Source organism: Cryptomeria japonica, chromosome 4 (assembly GCF_030272615.1).
Source record: "Cryptomeria japonica chromosome 4, Sugi_1.0, whole genome shotgun sequence".
Lineage (NCBI taxonomy): Eukaryota > Viridiplantae > Streptophyta > Pinopsida > Cupressales > Cupressaceae > Cryptomeria > Cryptomeria japonica.
Window position 1 is genome coordinate 517363076 of NC_081408.1, and position 18657 is coordinate 517381732.

The following is an 18657-nucleotide window of genomic DNA, read 5'->3' on the forward strand; positions in this document are numbered from 1 at the left end:
CACCATTTGCACAAATATTGTGTGGCCTCTCCCTTTGGGCAGTCTCGAGCGAAGTGCCCCCACTGGCTGCACGCTCTGCATTGTATCATCGGTCGGCCTTTGAAGTCGTATTAGATCCATCTCGTTGTATTGTTATTGTTGTTATTGTTGTTTCATCCTCCCCACCGGTTATCTCGGTAGCCTCCCGATGTTGCATTGTTGTTCACCTGGGAGCTGTCGGTACCGCCCGATGTAGTTGGTTGTTCCTGCGTAAGCAATACTTGTTGGTTTCGTGTTTTCATGTTGTATGGGCATTCCTTGATGGAGTGTCCCATCACTTGGAAATCTCGCAAAAGGCCTTCTTCGGACAAATACCCTTTGTATGTCCTTCCTCTTTGCACTCTGTGCACCATACATCCCCTTCGGACTGATTCGTGCTTCTCATTGCTTTAAATTCTCTCCTGGTTCGCTCCATGTCTTTCTGGAGCGCTTGCACCTTTTTGCCAGACTCGCTATCGCTGTTGCTTCCCTCGGAAGAGTCATCATCCTCGGACGAGCTATCCTTCTTCTTTTTCTTCTTGGATGTCTTGGTCTCGCTCTCGAGATCCATCGCTCTATTATATGCATCTTCGTACGAGGTTGGTGGAACAATTTTCATCTTCTTCCGGATGGAGTGTTTTAGTCCCTCCATGAACCATCTCTTTTTCAACCTATCCGCTGGTTGACTCTCCATTTTCCCCAACAGTTCCTTGAGCCACGGACTATAGGCACGGACAGTCTTGTTCTTGTTCTGCTTTGTGCCATAGATTTCGGCTACTATTTCATTGTCGTCTCTGAGGAGGCGAAAATCTATCTCGAACTCCTTCAGGTTGGGCCATGTGCCGACTTTGGTCTTATCCGTATCGGAGTACCAGTCGATGGCCACTCCCCTTAAGGTTGCTGGAAAGTGTGTTACCCATTCGTCCTGGTCGGTAACACTGTTCGCTGACCATATGGTTTTGCAAGTGCGGCAATGGCGGACGGGATCTTCCTTCCTGTTGCCGTTGAACTTCGACAACTTCTGCTTACTTGCTATCCCACCATTGGGTCTCGCTCCTCTGGTGCCTTGTGTGCTTGTACCTGGTGATCCTCCGCCTCCGCCTCTTGCACCTGACCCTCCACTCGTGGGTCCTTCGGAGAAGGTCGTTAACCCTGAACCGAACAAATTGCCTTCCGTACGGTACTCTTGTGCTCCACCAACATCGTCGGCCGTACCGTCACCTTCGGTCGTCTCCCTCCGGTTGTTCTCCGAAATGGACAAGTTCTTTAGTAGGTCTCTGGTAGCGTCGATCAGGTGTAGACTTCGCCTTGTTTGTTCCACCAACTCTTCGCAACTTCTTACCCTACTGTGGTATTCTAGCGAATTGTAGAGTTCTCCTACGGCACCCTCCGTGACTCCTAGGTTCCCTTCGGGCAACCCTACGATAGTGTAGAGAGTGTAATTCTCTCCGTCTATCTCTGCCTCCGCAACCTCCATGACACCTCCTGGGTTCCCTTCGAGCAACCCCTCGGTTGGTCGTCCCTTGGCAAGTTGCCTTAGCCTACGCCTTCATTCTATTTGTTGTCTGAGATTCAATGCTCTTTGTGCCACTTCCCATTCATCACTTTGTATCTTTTTATTTTTGTCCTTATTTAGTACATTGGGCATAAATCACTTCCGTACATAGCAAGCACACACCATGTACACAAAAAAAACTTTTATTATTTCCCTTTTGGCCACAATTTATGTCAACATTGCGTCGGGATTATTACAGGGCTCAATTTCCCCTTCGCCTCTTGCCATCGCGCTTTGCGTCCCAACGATGATTGTTTTTTGCGTACTGTTGGAGGACCTGTTGTCGTCGCTCCTCACGGGCAATCTCCTGCAGGCGGGTTTGCTGTGCCAGTGATGCCTATGGGGAGGTGGTTCATGAACCAATTCGCTGCGGGGCTAACTTCCAGTGCGGTCCACACTGCACTTGTTGGGACGTCAGCCTCTGTGGCCTCCCTTCGGACGTAGGTCTTGATGGCCACTTGAAGCAGGATTGAGAATTCCCTCATTGTAGTGTCTTCTCCGTCATAGAGCTCTGTTTGCGCGTCGTCGGCCTCTGGGTTAATCTCACCAACGGGTAGGCCCATCGTGTCCGTGCGCCATCCGCTCCTTCCTTTCCCGAGTATGTCTAGGCAACAACGCCAAATGTTTACCCTTCGGGGTGAATAGCTTAGAACATACAGATAAAACATTCAATGCAGAATAATAATGCCATAGACATAAGATAAAACATAAGAAATGCTATTCCATTCATAATTCATGTCCTTCACAAGTTACATTTCGAGGTATATAAAGGTACTGAGAGGGTGCGAGTGCCAACCGTCACACCGTAACTACCATCCCTTAGTTACATTACTAATGAAAGTAAAGTACTATCTAATTAACTATTTTATTCCATACAATATTACTGCTAACAGATGGTACTTTCAGCATCACTCAGTCTGCAACAATAGCATCGAATCCAACAATTGACATCAGATTGGACAAGGTCACACAGTAAATCAATAAATAGCAGTTAAGAGATTTCAATCTAACCATTACATCCAAATTCTTGATATGCATACCGTCTGAAATCCACCTTGCAGGAGAAGGCTTGAGATGTAAGAGAAGGGTGACAAGTGGGCTCGTAAGTAGGCCATCCTAGAGGACCATAGTGGCCTAGGACAAAGAGGGCACTTACAGAGTCAAGGAACCCCCTTACAACCTCTTCTTGACTCCACAAGATGACAATAATCTGTAGGGAGACAAGACATGGTTGGGGAAAGCAGGTACAAGCAGCCAAGAAAGCAAGAGGGCTGTGGTAGACATCCACTCTTGGGCTTGGTATAGAAATGGCTTCGGGCGAACCCATCTTGTCTCTTCTCCCAAACCCTAATATGCTTGCATTATTGATAATCTATGAATATGATGTAATTGGCTAATCCTAATTGTTGTGACATTTTCACACATCGCTCCATTGTGAATGGGGACCCCCACTTTTTCACTTTTTTAAGATAGTTGTTCTGCTTAGTTTGTTTAGCTTGGCAATAGTTCTAGTATTTAGCCTTTGCTTATGAGAGGGTTTGGTTTGGTCAGTTCGAGATGGAGTGAGTCTTAGGAGTGCAAAGTTCGTCTTTAGAGTATGTTTGAGTCAAATAGCGTTGTTTGATGTTGGAATTGCAAAATCTTGTCAATATTACAAAACTTTGTTATTATTGCAAAAGTTATAAAAAATGCAAGAAAGGTTGCAAAAAAAATGTTGTCAAGGCAAATTGTTAAAATGCAAGATGAAATGTTACTTTCAAGTGGAAAATCACTTGCGATTCCATCAAGAATTGCAAGTGTTGCATAAAATCTCTCTCTACAAACCTAACAAAATGTTACATTTTCATCACAAAATGTTGCATTTTCACTTCAAGAATGTTGTAATTGTGCATCTTTGTTAAAAAATGGTTTGATGGAAAAATGTTGCATGAGGATGGAGGTCCACCCATGATTTCTCTCTTCAGTTTTTGCACCAAGTAACAACAATGCAGGAGTTTGCTTCAAGTCCGCCATTGAGTTTTAATGAGAACTTGCACTGAGTGAAAATGTAAAACTTCTACCAAAGTCCGCCATGGTGTGATAGAAAAATGTTGTTAAGGCTTGAATTCCACTCAAAATATCATTGAAGCCTTCAAACTCACATTGCATTAACCTTGACACAATGCGGGAGATTGTCCTAACTCCACCATTGGAAAATTGTGAAACATGCTACAAAGTCTGCCAACGAAAGGAGACACAATGTCAAACTTTGCCAAAGTCTGCCATTGCAAGAGTAAAAATGTTGTTGAGCATGCAACATCCGTGAAGGAAGGGAGAAAAATGCTAAACTTGAACAAACTCTGCCACCTTTTGAGTGGAAAGCTGGGAAATTCATCAAAGCTCGCTATCCCAAGGAGATAAAAATGCAAAACTCAGCTCAACTCTGCCATTATTTGGAGTGAAAATACCAAATTTGATGAAAGTCTGCCATTTACTCGTGAAAAATTGCAAAACTTGGATAAAGTCTGCCATAGCTAAATGTTGAACAATATCTAAATTCTGCCAATATTGAAGGCAGAAGCAGATCTAAATTGACAGGGCAGAACAGTGAATTAATTGATACGAGTGTGAATTGGGAGGTTGTGAAGACAAGCACTCAACTTTTACTTATACAGGGCAGAGGGTACATCAACATGCCAGCCGACCTAGGGTAAGAAAAACAATAAAATAACCTTCAAAAATATGTGAATGCAAGTGCTCAAGGTTGGACTTGTGCTGGCCAACCTAGGCAAAAGGCAAGATAATTCCTTCAAAACGTGTGCAGAAAAGATGAAATAAAAACGGATAAAGCCTAGCTGACATGGAACTGATTGCAATTTATTTAATTTCAATCTAGGTCGGCCTGATAAGAAGATTGTAAATTCAGGTCAAGGGATGATATAAAAAGAGGATCAAATCTTCCATTTGGACATCAAATTAATTCAATGCAAGACTAACAATAAAGGGAGCGGACCTGAGCGAGAATGACCAGAAGACTTAATAATTGCTAGGCAATTTTCTCTTATATGGTAGCAAATTTACAGACTGGATCTTGGAGTAAACTTTTAGAGCCTGATTGGTGAAAATTTTGGTAGACATTTTTACTAGTTTTGAAGCAGGCTTAGGTGCGAATTCCAGCAGTTCATACCAAAATCAGAAGCAGGCTAGGTTCTGATTTTCAGAGCAGACCTAAGGAAGGGTGAATTTACCACCCAAGGCAGAATTAAAGCACTCTCATTTGAGCGAATTTTATTCAGTCTGATCAGATTTCAAGTCAAGAATCATCATTTCCAGACCTGGATATTCATTTCTAGATTTGAAAGGGGTTTTGGTTCTTGATTGATGTCGTTTTCATTTATCTTTACATACTTTTTGATTCATAGTGTTTCCTTTTTCAGGTTTGGTAAGGGCGAAAGGATGAGATGAGGACTTCACCACATGGAAGAAGCTTCAAGGCATATCAATATAAGGGAGGTTTCATATCATGAAGGACACGTTCCACATTTCAAGATCAAGGAACATCAAGGAGGGATGTAACTCAAGAAATCTAAAGCATTACGAGGTATTCCAAGCATCATGAAGAATGTCCAAGGAAGGATTTCATAATATAGAGAAAGATCGCTTAAGAATTTCAAAGATAAAAACTGAGCAATGCAAGGTGAAGAGGAAGATTGCCCCAAGCATGAAGGAGACTTCACAATACAAAGGATGCTATTACAACATCAAGACATTCAAGGCAAAGGAAACGGGACTCGGCAAGGCTGAATCGTCTCGAGACTCGGGACTTGGAGTCAAAACTCGGCTCAAACTTGGCTGCACTTGGCAAAGTGAAAAACTCAAGAAGTTTAGAGATTTTTAAAGATTTAAAACTTGTTTCATGCACCCTTTATTAAATACACCTTAAAGACACAATAACATCATCAAATAGAAGGTAATTTGATTACATACACAAGTATACATCAATCACATAAGCATAAACGCAAATTGTAGCTTAAGGAAATAACAAACATAGATATATAAGTATTGTCAAATGTATACAATATTACAAAACTCATGGAATAAAAAATCCATGTCATCATATGATCAAATGAGATGTAAACTCTTCCTTTCCAACTCTTGATGCACCAAATGAAAGTATATGTTGTCATATGGAATTGGAGCCTAATTAGACTCAGAGGTTAAAATTTCCCTACTTTTATTGGCGCAATTTCCCCCCTAATTTTATGACGGGGGTTTGGGGGCAGAGCCCCCAAGTTGGGGTCAAGGGACAATGCCCCTTGCGTGGTCCAGGGGCAGCGCCCCTAGCGTGCTTCTTGTCGTGATATAGGGCGGGGTCAAGGGGCAGTGCCCCGCGAGGCCAAAAGACTTTTATTATTTTATACAGGCGTCAGGTGTTATTTTTCTATTGTTTCTCCTCACAACTCACCTTTCTCCTCCTATTTTGCCAAATGAATGAAATGAAGTTCACTTTTAGGCTCAAAGCATAATATAAACCAAAAATAATCAATTCAAAACATATTAGAAGTTGTGTTTTTTTAAAGTTTTAACTTAAAGTTACATGCTACCGGCCGAGTTTGGGAGTCAGTACTCGCCAAATTTGGCGATTTTGGGCGATTTTTTGACCTAGACTCGTCCAAGCCCATTGGACTCGGTGAGCATGACTCGACTCAAAAAACGCCCAAACTCGGCGATATTGGGCGATTCCCGTTTCTCTGATTCAAGGAGACAACAAGGAAAGGCTTCACAACTTGAGTGAGGGATTAAGTAATCCAAGGAGGCGAATCAAATGAAGAACTCAACCAAGAACACCTCAAAGGTGTGTAGGGGAGATCAAGACAATGTTGCAACATAAGGAGGGATACAACTACAATTATCTTAAATTTTCTCCAGAAATCCAAGATCCTAAGTTCAACATGTGGATTCACGTCAAGGAAATCAATGTTCCTTAAGGATAATATAGAGAAGATTTTACAATGATGGTGAACAAATAAAGGAATTCAAGTTCAAGACATAACAAGAAGAAAGAGAATTCCCAAGTTTGAGGGTTGAAATGCAAATGTGATCAAAGAAGCAGATAGTTTTAGAAGCGTTAATCAAAGTTAGATGCTTGATCACTAAGATGATACAATTTGGGAATATGCCCCATCTACATCACATTGAGCAACTGGATAATGTTGAGTATCAAGAGATATTGCTCAATCACAATCACTACTTTGTGATAATCTGCATGAGCAAGCTAAAGTGGCATCCGGTCATCATCAAGCCAATCAAGTTGTGACAAGTCAGCATGTTCTATTTCATTGAACTTGATTCATCTCATGAAGGAGCAAGTGACACATTGTGATTCACCAAATATTGTTTCACATACCTAATCTCATTTTCTATTTGTTAGAATTCAAGGAAGAACATGTGTCCATCAAGATGTAATTATTTCATTGGCCAAAAGGAGTTAGTTGTAACTAACCCTAATTAGGGTTTTGGCTTGTAATCTTGGTTGTTGATCTTGAATCAATCTGAGCCATTGCATTGTATTGAGTCCTCTATATAAGGCTCAACTCTCTCATTTGTAAAGGTTATTATTAAATAGGTAGACAGTTAGTAGTAGTTAGGGCTAGAGTAGAGTAGGAGAAAAGGAGATTGTTGCCAAGGCTGGTTGTAATAAACATACTATTTTCATTGAAGTGATGGTGGATTTGTGTGCTATTTCAACTTGTTGCATGGTCTCCACTTCTCATATTTTAGATGTGTTAGATGGATGGAAGGCTTTATTGTTGATGAATGGTGAAACCTTATGTTCATACCACTTGGAGTTTGTTGATTGCAAATCGTAGTGTGTGGTTAGACTGAACTTGATTAAAAGCTTAACTTCAATTGCTATATGCTCATTGTTCATGATGTTGGTGTGCATAAGTAATCTGAAAATCATTCGCTTGTCCCTAAGAGATTGCAACATCTTTGTGTAGTTGTTCCCGCATGGTGAAGAAAAGCTTGGTTTGGTTGCACCGAGTCAATAGTCATCTCTTACATTCTTAGGATTAGCATAGACTTTCTCAACCCTTATCCCTTTTATCTTTATTTATCCATGTTTAAAAGAAACTACGTTGTAGTGGAGTTCATAAACGTAAGTCCCCTTGTGATTTCAGCATTATCACATCTATAAACTGAGTCTATCTCGAGCAATAAAGTCGATTGTTCGCATTGTAAACCTTGGAGTTTCCTTATTTGATCACATCATTCAGCATATAAGGTTTCTTTGTTTAAGAGGGGATATAATAATTTGGTATTTTATTTTGTGTTTGAGGTGTCATAAAAAACACATCAACACTAATGATTCAACACACACACATATATATATATGTATATGTATGTATGTATGTATATTTGCATATGTTGTTCATGTTGTGATTGCAAGATTCAAATCCAGGATCATATCATTAAAGATATATTTATTTGGTAAGACGTAACCCTAACCCTAATTTATTGTAATTGTGATTTTAGGGCAATTTCTAGGGCAAACTAGGAAGGGTACATTACAGATACCAAAACTATGGTATCATGTAAAAACCCCACACCCACCTTGGACAGCATTTTTTGAGAATAGCAAGTGCATCAATGACCTCACATGGACATCACATGGGCACAATCAATTGCCCCCCCCACAAAGGCAAGTTTGGTGTCATAACCTCTGACGGTTGAAAAAGTATAGAACTCCAAAATGGAATGACCAACTAGTGTGGGTCTCATCTGTCATACAAGATTCTCCACTCCTCAATCCTAGTGCCTTGAGTTGGGAAAGTGCATATAATGATCCAAAAGTTGATTGCAATTGCCATTGTTGTGTTCCACTTTCTTCATGAATGCATAGGACAACTAATGCGAAGATTCTCAGAGAATTAAATTACAAATTAATTTTCAAATTCACTCTAGGCATCCAACAAAACTTTCAAAGGGTGTTGGAGACACATGAAAAATACATATGATTGCAAGGTAAATGGCACCTTAATTCTATTAGATGCTCGTATAGGTTCAACATGTGGCAAATTTGTTTAGATGAATGTAGTTGGATTTAAACACCCACCAAACCTCTTTTGAACAAGTTTGACAGTTCGTGGATAGGTTATGTACATTTTTGATTATTTGACATTTTTTGGATAGATCATAAGTTATACACATTTCACTAGTCATAGATTAAGCAAGTAGTAAACCAATCATGCTTAAGGTTCTATCTATCTCATAGAAACGGGACTCAGACTCGACGCGGACTCGGCAAGGGTGACTCGACTCGGGACTCGGATTGGCCAGGACTCGACAAAGTGAAAAAACCAAGAAATATAGTGAGTTTTAAGGATTTAAAACTTGTTTCATGCACCCTTTATTAAACAAACCTTAAATACACAGTAACATCATCAAATAGAAGTTAATTTGATCACATACACAAGTATACATCGATCACATTAGTATAAACGCAAATTGTAGTTGAAGGAAATAGCAACCAATAACCATAGATATATAAATAGTGTCAAATGTAAAAATATTACAAAACTCATGGAATATGAAATCCATGACATCAAAATTCAAATGTTCCAGTTCCACACATATATCAAAAGTAAAACAAGTACAAGTCTATGGCTCAGAGGAGCCTGGGTCCTTCCTACGAAGGCGTCTAAGGTAGGTCCTGGATGCGTCAGCAGCCATACTCTCTGCCCGTGACTCCATTCTACCCTCACCAACATCAACTATGTCTGTCTCTAGCTCTAGCTCTAGCTCTGCTCGCGCTCTAACCTCCTCCTCTACCATGGCTACAACCTCAGCCTCTCTATCTACTTGGTCGATCCAATCTAAGTCCTCATCACTAAAGATAGGATCTGTAGCCTCACTGATCCACTTTGATTCTGGATCAACCTCCTCTAGCGTGACTGGGGTGTTGTCATGGTCCATAACCTGTTTCTGTCTAAGACGGAGGTTGTAATGAACAAAGACTAGATCATTCAACCTCTCCACAGACAGTCTATTGCGCCTCTTGGAGTGTATGTGCTCAAACATACTCCAATTGCGCTCACAACCGGAAGCACTGCATGGCTGGCTCAAAATACGAATGGCTACCCGTTGAAGATTTGGTGTTTTAGGACCTAACATCTGCCAGCACCTATCTGAGATGAGAAAAAGGAAAAAAAAATCTGCCTCATTTAATAATTAATAACAAATTGAATAACATATAATTAAAATTATGCTCTTAATTTCTTAAAATATACATTTTACCTGGCTGCATTTTTGTTTGATTTTCTTTGCAAAGCTGATGAGAGAAGACCTCCCCTTTTGCATTAGAAAAGACCTCTAGCTGCTGGATTATACTACTGCTATGACCAGCGACATTTGCTCTATCACCGAGTAGAGCCCACTAAGAACCTCCTCATCTGCCTTGAAATCAAGGCGGAAATGGAATGCCGGATTGAGGTAATAAGCAGTTGCATGAAGGGGCTTGTGAAGCCGGGCCTGGCACCTCTTGTCATTGATATCCCAAATGGGATGATACTTACTCGCATCCCCTTCATAGGCAGATCTGATGCCCTCCATTGTTTAACGTGTTTTTATTTTACTTTTTCGGTATTTTCCGCTGGCCGAGTCATGGATTCGGGACTCGCCGGGTTTGAGTCGAGTCACCGAGTCATGTGACTCACCATGACTCGTCCAAAACTTGGTGAGTCCGGGTCCGAGCCACCCAGGACTCGCCGAGGGTCACTCGGCCCATGACTCGCGGAGTTTTGGTGAGTCGTGGCGAGTCACAAAACTCTGATCTATCTTTTTGGCATTTTTGATTGACTGCCTAGAGGGTTTGGATATCCTTGTAAAGTTGCCTTTAAGTGCACAAATGTTGACTTTAATATGACATTTCTTCTCTTCCTTTATGGGTTTTGGTTAAGTAAATATTGCTGCTTCTATTGGGTTATTAAGAGTATTGCATCTCCATTCGATTGAATGATCCATTTCATTTATTGACTTCTTAATTCGATAGGTGCTTAGTCCAACAAAAGCTTAGTTATGGAAGACACCAAGGCATACATATCTTAACATAGCTACATATATTATTTTTCTTCATTTTTTTCAACTTAAAGCCACTTGATGCTGGCTTGCAATTATCACATTTTTTCTTCTCATTCTCTAATATGTGTTTTTTGCTTGCATGCATTGACAATATATACTAACTCATCCTTCTCAATTATGTTGGCATTTTGTCCTCATGAAGAAGAAATCTTTTATCCACATATAAAGTAAATAGTATATACTTTCTATTTACAATTTGTACTTGTGTTTTTCCTAGGGAAATTTATGCATAGTAAACAAAACTAAAGGTGTTTGTTTAAGCATGAAATACAAACAAACCTAAAATAAAACCTTTGACAACTACCATGCTTATGTTGTTTAGCAAAAGACAAAGTCTAAGTTGTGCAAGTCCATGCAAAGCTAGGATTTGGTTTTAACAACACATACATCTTGGTAAATTAGAAGAGGGGAATTGCATACAAATCTTCAAGAAAGACAAGTAGTGGAATGTCCACTCTGTTTAGCTATATATATAGATAGATAGATAGATAGATAGATAGATAGTTAGTTAGTTAGTTATGCCTCTCAATCATAATGCCAACTTCTTTTTAGGGAGCAATTGAGAACAAAGTAGTAAGTGGATGCATAACATGTGAGAATATTTGATATTTGTCACAACAAATCTTGAATACTATTCACGTTCTACCATTCATTGTAAAATTTAGTTCAGTTGTTGTTGAATGAATGAATGATAGTATGAATGAAAGCTCAACACATATTTTTGTGAGCTTGCTTAGTATTAGGTAATTAGGAAAATGCTGCCGATGTCAATGATGCATAACTGTTCTGTAAAGATGATTGGCCACACTCAGATTGAGACACACAGTTCCAAAACACGGACTTGGCAGCCCAAAAATTTGACTTGGACTTGACTTAGCATAGACTTGGCAAAACATAGAAAAAATACCTCATAATTACATATATTTTTTTTAAATATTTAGAGAATGCAAAAGTCTAATTTGATTATTAATTTGTCATAGTTCAAAATTTATATATGTCACATGACTCTCAAATTCTAAAAAATTGAAATTTCAAAGTTTCAAAGTCAAAAATACATTGTAATAGAACAAAATTACAAATAATAAATGTATAACAATACTGTAATTGTTTACATATTCAAAAAACAACCAAATGCAATTCACATCCCTCTCTTCCCCCTCTCAGAGTAAACTTTTTGGGCCTTGAATTAAAATGTAAGCCTGTATCAAAATGATGACTAATTGTTTCCTCGAGGTTTTCATTTTCCTACATTGCATCGAACTCTATCACTTCTGCTGCTTCTCTCACCAATTTAGCAAGATTTTCATCAGTAAGTAGGACATCACTATGTTCTTTGATAGTCCAATCATAAAAGGATCAATCTCATTTTAAGTTGATGGCATCATGAGGACCCTCCACCCTTTTGGTTTGAAGGCAAAGATTGTTTCAAAGACAAGGTCATCGATGTGGTCCTAGGTCAACTTGTTTCTCTTCTTTGTGTGAATTCTCTCAAATATCCTCCAATTGCATTCATACCCACAAGCACTACAATGCTAGGACAAAATGTAATGTCCCCTTATGGGTTTAGGGATGCTTTAGCCATAATTAATCAATTTCAAGATACTTATGACTCAGACTGAATATATTAGGAGACAACTCCACCTTAACATGCATCAAATCAATGATATTTCGCAAATCAATCAATTAAATATTCATAAATAAACTATTCGTCCATCAAACATCCCTTGTTCTTAATGTAAGTATCAAACCAATTGTAATGTCCCCTATTAGGAACATCTCCTTCCCCACTTCTTAAATACTGATAGTAATAACATGTTTTAGACTATACGTATACTAATTTCTTATGTATTATGAATATATATATGAAATTAAGTATGACTGTCATACATATTGCAGTCCATATTAATATTACTATTTATTCTGCATAAGAACATTATCGGGCTTCATATATTAAGCATACTTATTAAACACATCCCCATGCATACCACCAAGAACAAGGATGTTACTGCCTGTAACTTAATAACAGTTCTGATCTGATTTGATCCATGGTGATCTTACTAGATGCTTTTGATTCCTTTCCTTTATATCTCTCAATGTGAGGGAGAGGTCACACCTCTTCATCATGTATACCCTTTGGCAAGAGATACACCCTTTCACCATTAGCACCCTTTGAAAGAGTGCAACTCTTCATTGTTTCTGCCCTTTGAAAGGGACACAACCTCTCATAATCAGATCTACACATATCATTTAAATCAGATCTGCACTTCTCATTTCCAAATTATTCCCCCCTCTCAAATGAGGTTCTCTTCTCCCTTTTATATCTCATTGTTGAGGGAGTCACAACCTTTCCTTTCATTTCTTTTGACTTTTCATTAACTTAATTAATTTTTAATTAATCATATTTAATTATATTTAATTATTTTACTTTATATTTTAATTTAATTTTAAATATTTTAATTTTATTATTATCATTTATTATTGAATTTTATTTCAAAGTGGGGACATTACACAAAACATGGATAGCTATCCTTTAAACTTTAAAGATTTGGTGTGCCAACACTATAATTCTCCCACCATAAATCTACAAAGAAAACTTTTAAAAATATAAGAACTAAGAATGAAATTTAGAGCTTGTTCAAACTTTCAAATTTCTAGTTTCCACTTCTAGTATTAAGCTAAAAATTGAAAGATTCTTTTTTACTTAGTCGTTTTCCCTCCTTTGAGTTGCTTGGGTTGAAGAAAAGATCATTTCGTCCAAACCTTTGTAGGCCTCCAACTCATCAAAAATTGTCTCATCTCATTTTTTGGTTCCTCTTATAAATGCATGAGATAACACCTTCATTGACCTCTTCATCAACCTTACTTGTATTAGAGAAGTGGAACTTTGGGTTCAGCTGACAAGGTTACTATTTTTAGTATTGTCAGTGGGTTCGGTTTTGACAACTATCTCAACATTTTATATAGTCCTGTGGTTTTAAATAAAATAATGATAAGTTATTAATTAATAAAGTTAAATTAAAGATTTAACTTTATTATTATTTTGATTTATTTAATAAAGGACTATATCAGTCCAGTTATGAAGTGAAAAATGATTTATGTTAAATATATGGGCCCTTAATATTTAATGAGACATTGGTGATTTAAAAGAGATGTTTTTTGTTAGATTACAAAGGCCTAGAGGAAAAGTTTGAACTTTTTGGAGGAGTCTATAAAAGGCACTTTGTGAGCTTATTTTCAGCATGTTGACTTTGGATATTAAACTTTGCTATTCTTTGGAGGAGATTGCTTCTCTTTGTTCTATGAGGACGGAAACCCTTGTAGGTGACATTCTCCACATCAGTGAAAGATAGAATCTGGAGAATTTATTGTTGTTTTCACTTAGGGAACACGCTAGTGCTTCATTGTGAATCAGTTTATGCAACCAATCATTTTATAGCTGGAGTTTATTTTGAAGAAGCATTATCAGTTGCAGATTTGAGTTTGTAGAGGAGCTTTGGAGGCAAATATTTCCTATTTCATGCAATCCATACACCCATAAGCTGGTCGTACACTAATATATGCTGGCCATACACTCTTTTGATAGGCGTCTAGGGTTTTGAGGAGGTTACACTTGTTGTTTTTGGGTGTTTTAGACCCGCACTTCCTTGCATACCTTCACTGTAGCCTATGGAGCAGATTGCGAGGGTTGGTATTCATTTTGGAGTGATATTTTGGTGATTTTTGTGAGCAGCTGAAGCAAAACTATTACTGTATTTTTTGGGTGTGTTGGATCTAGATATGTAGTGTATTTTTTATGAACTAGGTTGCTTTTATTTTTGAGAAAAGTTGTATTTCCAGATCAAATTAAATCTGGAAATTTTCAGTTGTGTTATTTCTGACTATTAATTGTTTTCTGAACAGAAAAGTTGTTGCAATATTATCTCTTTGTCTGCAATATTATTGTCATTGATTATACTGCAAAAACAATTCAAAAAGACATTAAAAAATAAAAGAAAAAAACAAAGCAAAACAGGGCTACATATTACATTATTTAAGAAAAATCGCCCCTTTTTGGAAGCGCTAGTTCCTTGCTTCAGGAAGAATCAGATTTGCTGGTGATCATTTCAGAAATAGTAGGGATGATTCATCCTAGTCTCTCCATATTCTTGCAACTTGTGGCTAAGGTTTTGGTATATCAGTTGGATTTTGGTGTGATTAGAGATCATTTATGTGCAGATTTTTGAGCAGTCAGTCTTGAAGATTGAAGTCAGCATGTGCCTTAGGTTCTTCTGAGCAAAGAAAAAAACATTATGGAGTGCCAACAAGTGATTGCTCTCTAATCATTGTTTCAAAATTCTGTTTCTACAGCAAGTGTGGACTGATTTATCTTCAGAGTTAATTGCATTAAAGTGTTTTGGGGCAGTTTGACAGGGCTATGAGTTTTGAAAAGCTTATTGCTGCACTAGTGAATGTATTCTCCAAGGATTGAATCTTCTTTATCTTCTGTAGCTCACTCTTACTCATAATGTATGTATCAGACCAACAAGGTTAATGGAAGACTTGATTTAAGGTACTTACTCTTACAAGATCTTGTTTGTATGCTGTTATTTCTCTGCAATGTTAAGCCTGTTATGAATTGTTGTTTAAGCGTGTATTTTGGCCAAATAATAAATGTATGAGCACTTACATTCAAATTTCCAATCTACACCACATAGGCAGAAAATATCTTTACATTGGTAAACTAAAAAATCAAAAAAAAGAAATTGGGGTTGAACAATTCACTTTTTAAATATTATAATAAAATTTAAACAACCTTAGAAAAAATAATTAAAATAAAGTCATTAATGCACCCATTTTTCAGAAATTGCCGAAGAGCATCAGAATCAAACTGACTGTACCAGAGTGATCCCAATTATGAATATTGAGAAATGAAGCCAATTGGGTGACTAAATATAAATATGCACTCTCCAAGAATCTTGTAGAATACACTAGAAGTCAGAAATAACTTCAGAGAGCGTCATATGAGTCCTCTAGACCATTTGAGCTCAAGGGTAACATTAAATAACCCCTCTATTAAGGTTGACACACATCCTGAAGGTCAGTGCCAATTGTAATTCAAGAGAACCCAAAAATGGAGACGTTGCAGTTTTCATGTCGATTGTTTGACTACACTCACAATTGATTTACAAATGGGGTTAAAATTTCTAAATTTGAAACCAATTATTGAACTCTTTGCCATCTTCTTCTTAAAATGTTTGTGGCTTAATTTGCATAACAAAGTGTTTGTGAATATTCCCATGTTTTGAAAGAAGAGTTGCAGCTGTTGTTAATCATAAAAATAAAAAAACATTGAATGGTTTTCAATGTTCCACCAATTATTTGACGGAATGCCTTTGAGTAAACATTGAAAAAGGGCAAGTTGTTGAATTTTTTTTTGTTAGGGACATTACAAAAAGAGGTTTTATCCATTACATTTTTTTGTTTTTTAATTTCTTGAAAAAGGCAAAATAAAACAACACTTTTATTTTAGTCCTTGAAATTATACTTATTGTATTAGAATTTTCTTTAAACCACTTCTTTGGTCCTATTGGCATTTCATGTTTTATAATCCCATTAATCTTATATTGAATACTAGTGAACGTTAATTAATTATTCATTTCATTTCAATTTGGAAATAATATACATATGCTCTGCACTTGTTTGTTAAGAACTTAAGAGTACTCACAAAACTGGGTTGGAAATCATAGGTATGGAACACTTTGTATTCGAGAGAATCCAGGATGCCTTTTCATTGCTACCAATTGTGATGCTGTAGGTCACTTTACTGATGCACAAGAATGGGCAGGTACATTTTAGAGCTCATCTATTGTGATTGGGGTACATTTTCATTGTCATTTGAACTTCCTAACATTGATTTTTTATGCTATCATATTTATTTGTTAACCTTTGTTAGTAAAATAAGTGAAATAGATTTGCTTATCTAGGAGTAACTGTTAGGTATCATCTATATCAATGCATTGGAACAAGTCTATTGAGAAGCCTGCATTGTTTATTGCACTTATTTGCAAATTTGGATTTTAAATAAGTCTCATGCAGGCTACACATTTCCGTTAACATAATAAGGAAACGCAATAAATGTTTGTACATTAGATGATTATGGTTCATGATCTTTTTTTTCTAGCATGAGAAAGAGGTGTTATAGCTTATTGCATGGTTTTGAGAAGATTGCTATTTTAATATTTTATAAAGGTTGAAGCAACACCAAACTTTCATCACACAATGTATAGTTGTTTGTTCGAATATATTGGTATTGTTTTACCTTGGAATGGCACACGAACATTAAAGGGATATTGAAATCATGTTTAGAACCATACATCCTAAACCTTTAGCTTTTTTGGGTTTAGAGAGCATGAACATAGATGTATATAGACATTAGTAACTCCTTTTCGTTCATACATTGCATCGTATATTTCAATTGTCATCAATTCAAAATCTTGATCATTTATATACACTTATATTGACATCATCACATTTAGGAATACTTATAAGTTACATAAGAGCTTCTATTAACCATTGGCTATTTCCATTTCATAAGAATAAGGTGTTTTTCAAATGAAGAATTTGGAATTGATGAAACTTTTGAAAGCATGTTGGTGGTGCATCTCGGACTTGTCGGCTTTATAATTTCTTTACTATATATTAGTGCTCTTATTAAGAAGGAAACTCTAGGGAATGAAGTTGTCAAAAGGTGTGCTATTTAGTTTTTGTCAATTTTGCATAGGGATGCATCCCTTTCCAAAATTCTCATGTTTTTGAGATGGAGACGTCCCTAGGATGTGGGGATTTGGAGGGTAAGTCCCCTCACCATCTTACCATTGTTGCCTATGATTTGGAGACATTTTTAGGATGTACCCTTTTTTGGTGACTTTTGGGGGGCTTTGGGATGTCCTTGACATGTCTAGGGGACTCGTAGGAGCAGTGTTCCATGGGCGTTGGGGACGTAGGGATGGGAGGACAAAGCGCCTAAGTTTGGGGACGGTGGGGGGACGACGATAGGGGGGTGGCGGGGTGGTGGTGCTGATATATTTATACATATACTTATAGTACTTGAAAAACTAGTTTTGAAAAGATGTATAACAATACAATAGTATAAGAATTACATTTTAAATGAAACTATAGGAAATTAGTAAAATTATAACATAGCAAAATTTGAAATAGTAAATCTAAATACAAAGATTTCTTGAATGCTAATTGCTAATAAAATTTGACAAATGTAATTGTCAAATTGGAGATTTCTATTATATCGGAAATATGAATATCTGATGTCATATGAGATATCACAAAGTCTATAAAGATGATTACATGATTCATCATTACAATGAGTATCAAATATAGATACTAATAGCAATAACATTACAAAAGACAAAATGCCAAAATCAAAATGTCAAAACTCAATGTAGTGAAGGGAGGCCTCTAATCATCTGCAAACTCCTCATCACTGGAACTGCTGGACTCAAGGTCAAGATCCCTCAAGCTCACACCAACCAGCCTTGCATTTGAAGTGGTAGGATCATCCTCATCAATCTGTGAAGGCTCCTCTGGCTCTACATCCCATTGTGTCGTTGGACTCTCCTTGTACACAAGTGTCTTGCGGTCCATGAGACACAAAGCACCGTGTACAACCACAAGCTTCTCTGCTCCCTTAGAGGTAAGTTTGTTCCTCGTAAGAGAGTGGATGAAGCTCTATGTAAACCAGTTCCTCTCAGCAGCTGAAGAACCGGAAACCTGGGATAACAGATAGATAGCTAGAATGGTGGTCAAAGATTTCAGACCATGACAATTCCACCACAAAAATGGGTCCTCCTGTGCCATAGTTTCTATATCCATCTTTGCCGCATCTAAATAGCCTCTAAGAGTGGCAAATCTTCCCCACTCAGTGCGAATTATGCCAGCATCTCTAGAATCATACATCTTCTCTATGCACC

At 37.5% G+C, this 18657-nt stretch overlaps 1 protein-coding gene across 8 annotated transcripts in view; it reads left to right on the plus strand.

The window, feature by feature from the left end:
* Nucleotides 1–18657, plus strand: part of LOC131031236 (phosphoglycolate phosphatase 1A, chloroplastic) — a 194977-nt gene that overhangs the window by 100146 nt on the left and 76174 nt on the right. For all 8 annotated transcript variants that reach the window (XM_059219923.1, XM_057962290.2, XM_057962286.2 and 5 more), the window contains one exon: nucleotides 16420–16517. In XM_059219923.1, coding sequence (XP_059075906.1) covers nucleotides 16420–16517 — 98 coding nt within the window. The remainder of the gene's footprint in view (nucleotides 1–16419; nucleotides 16518–18657) is intronic.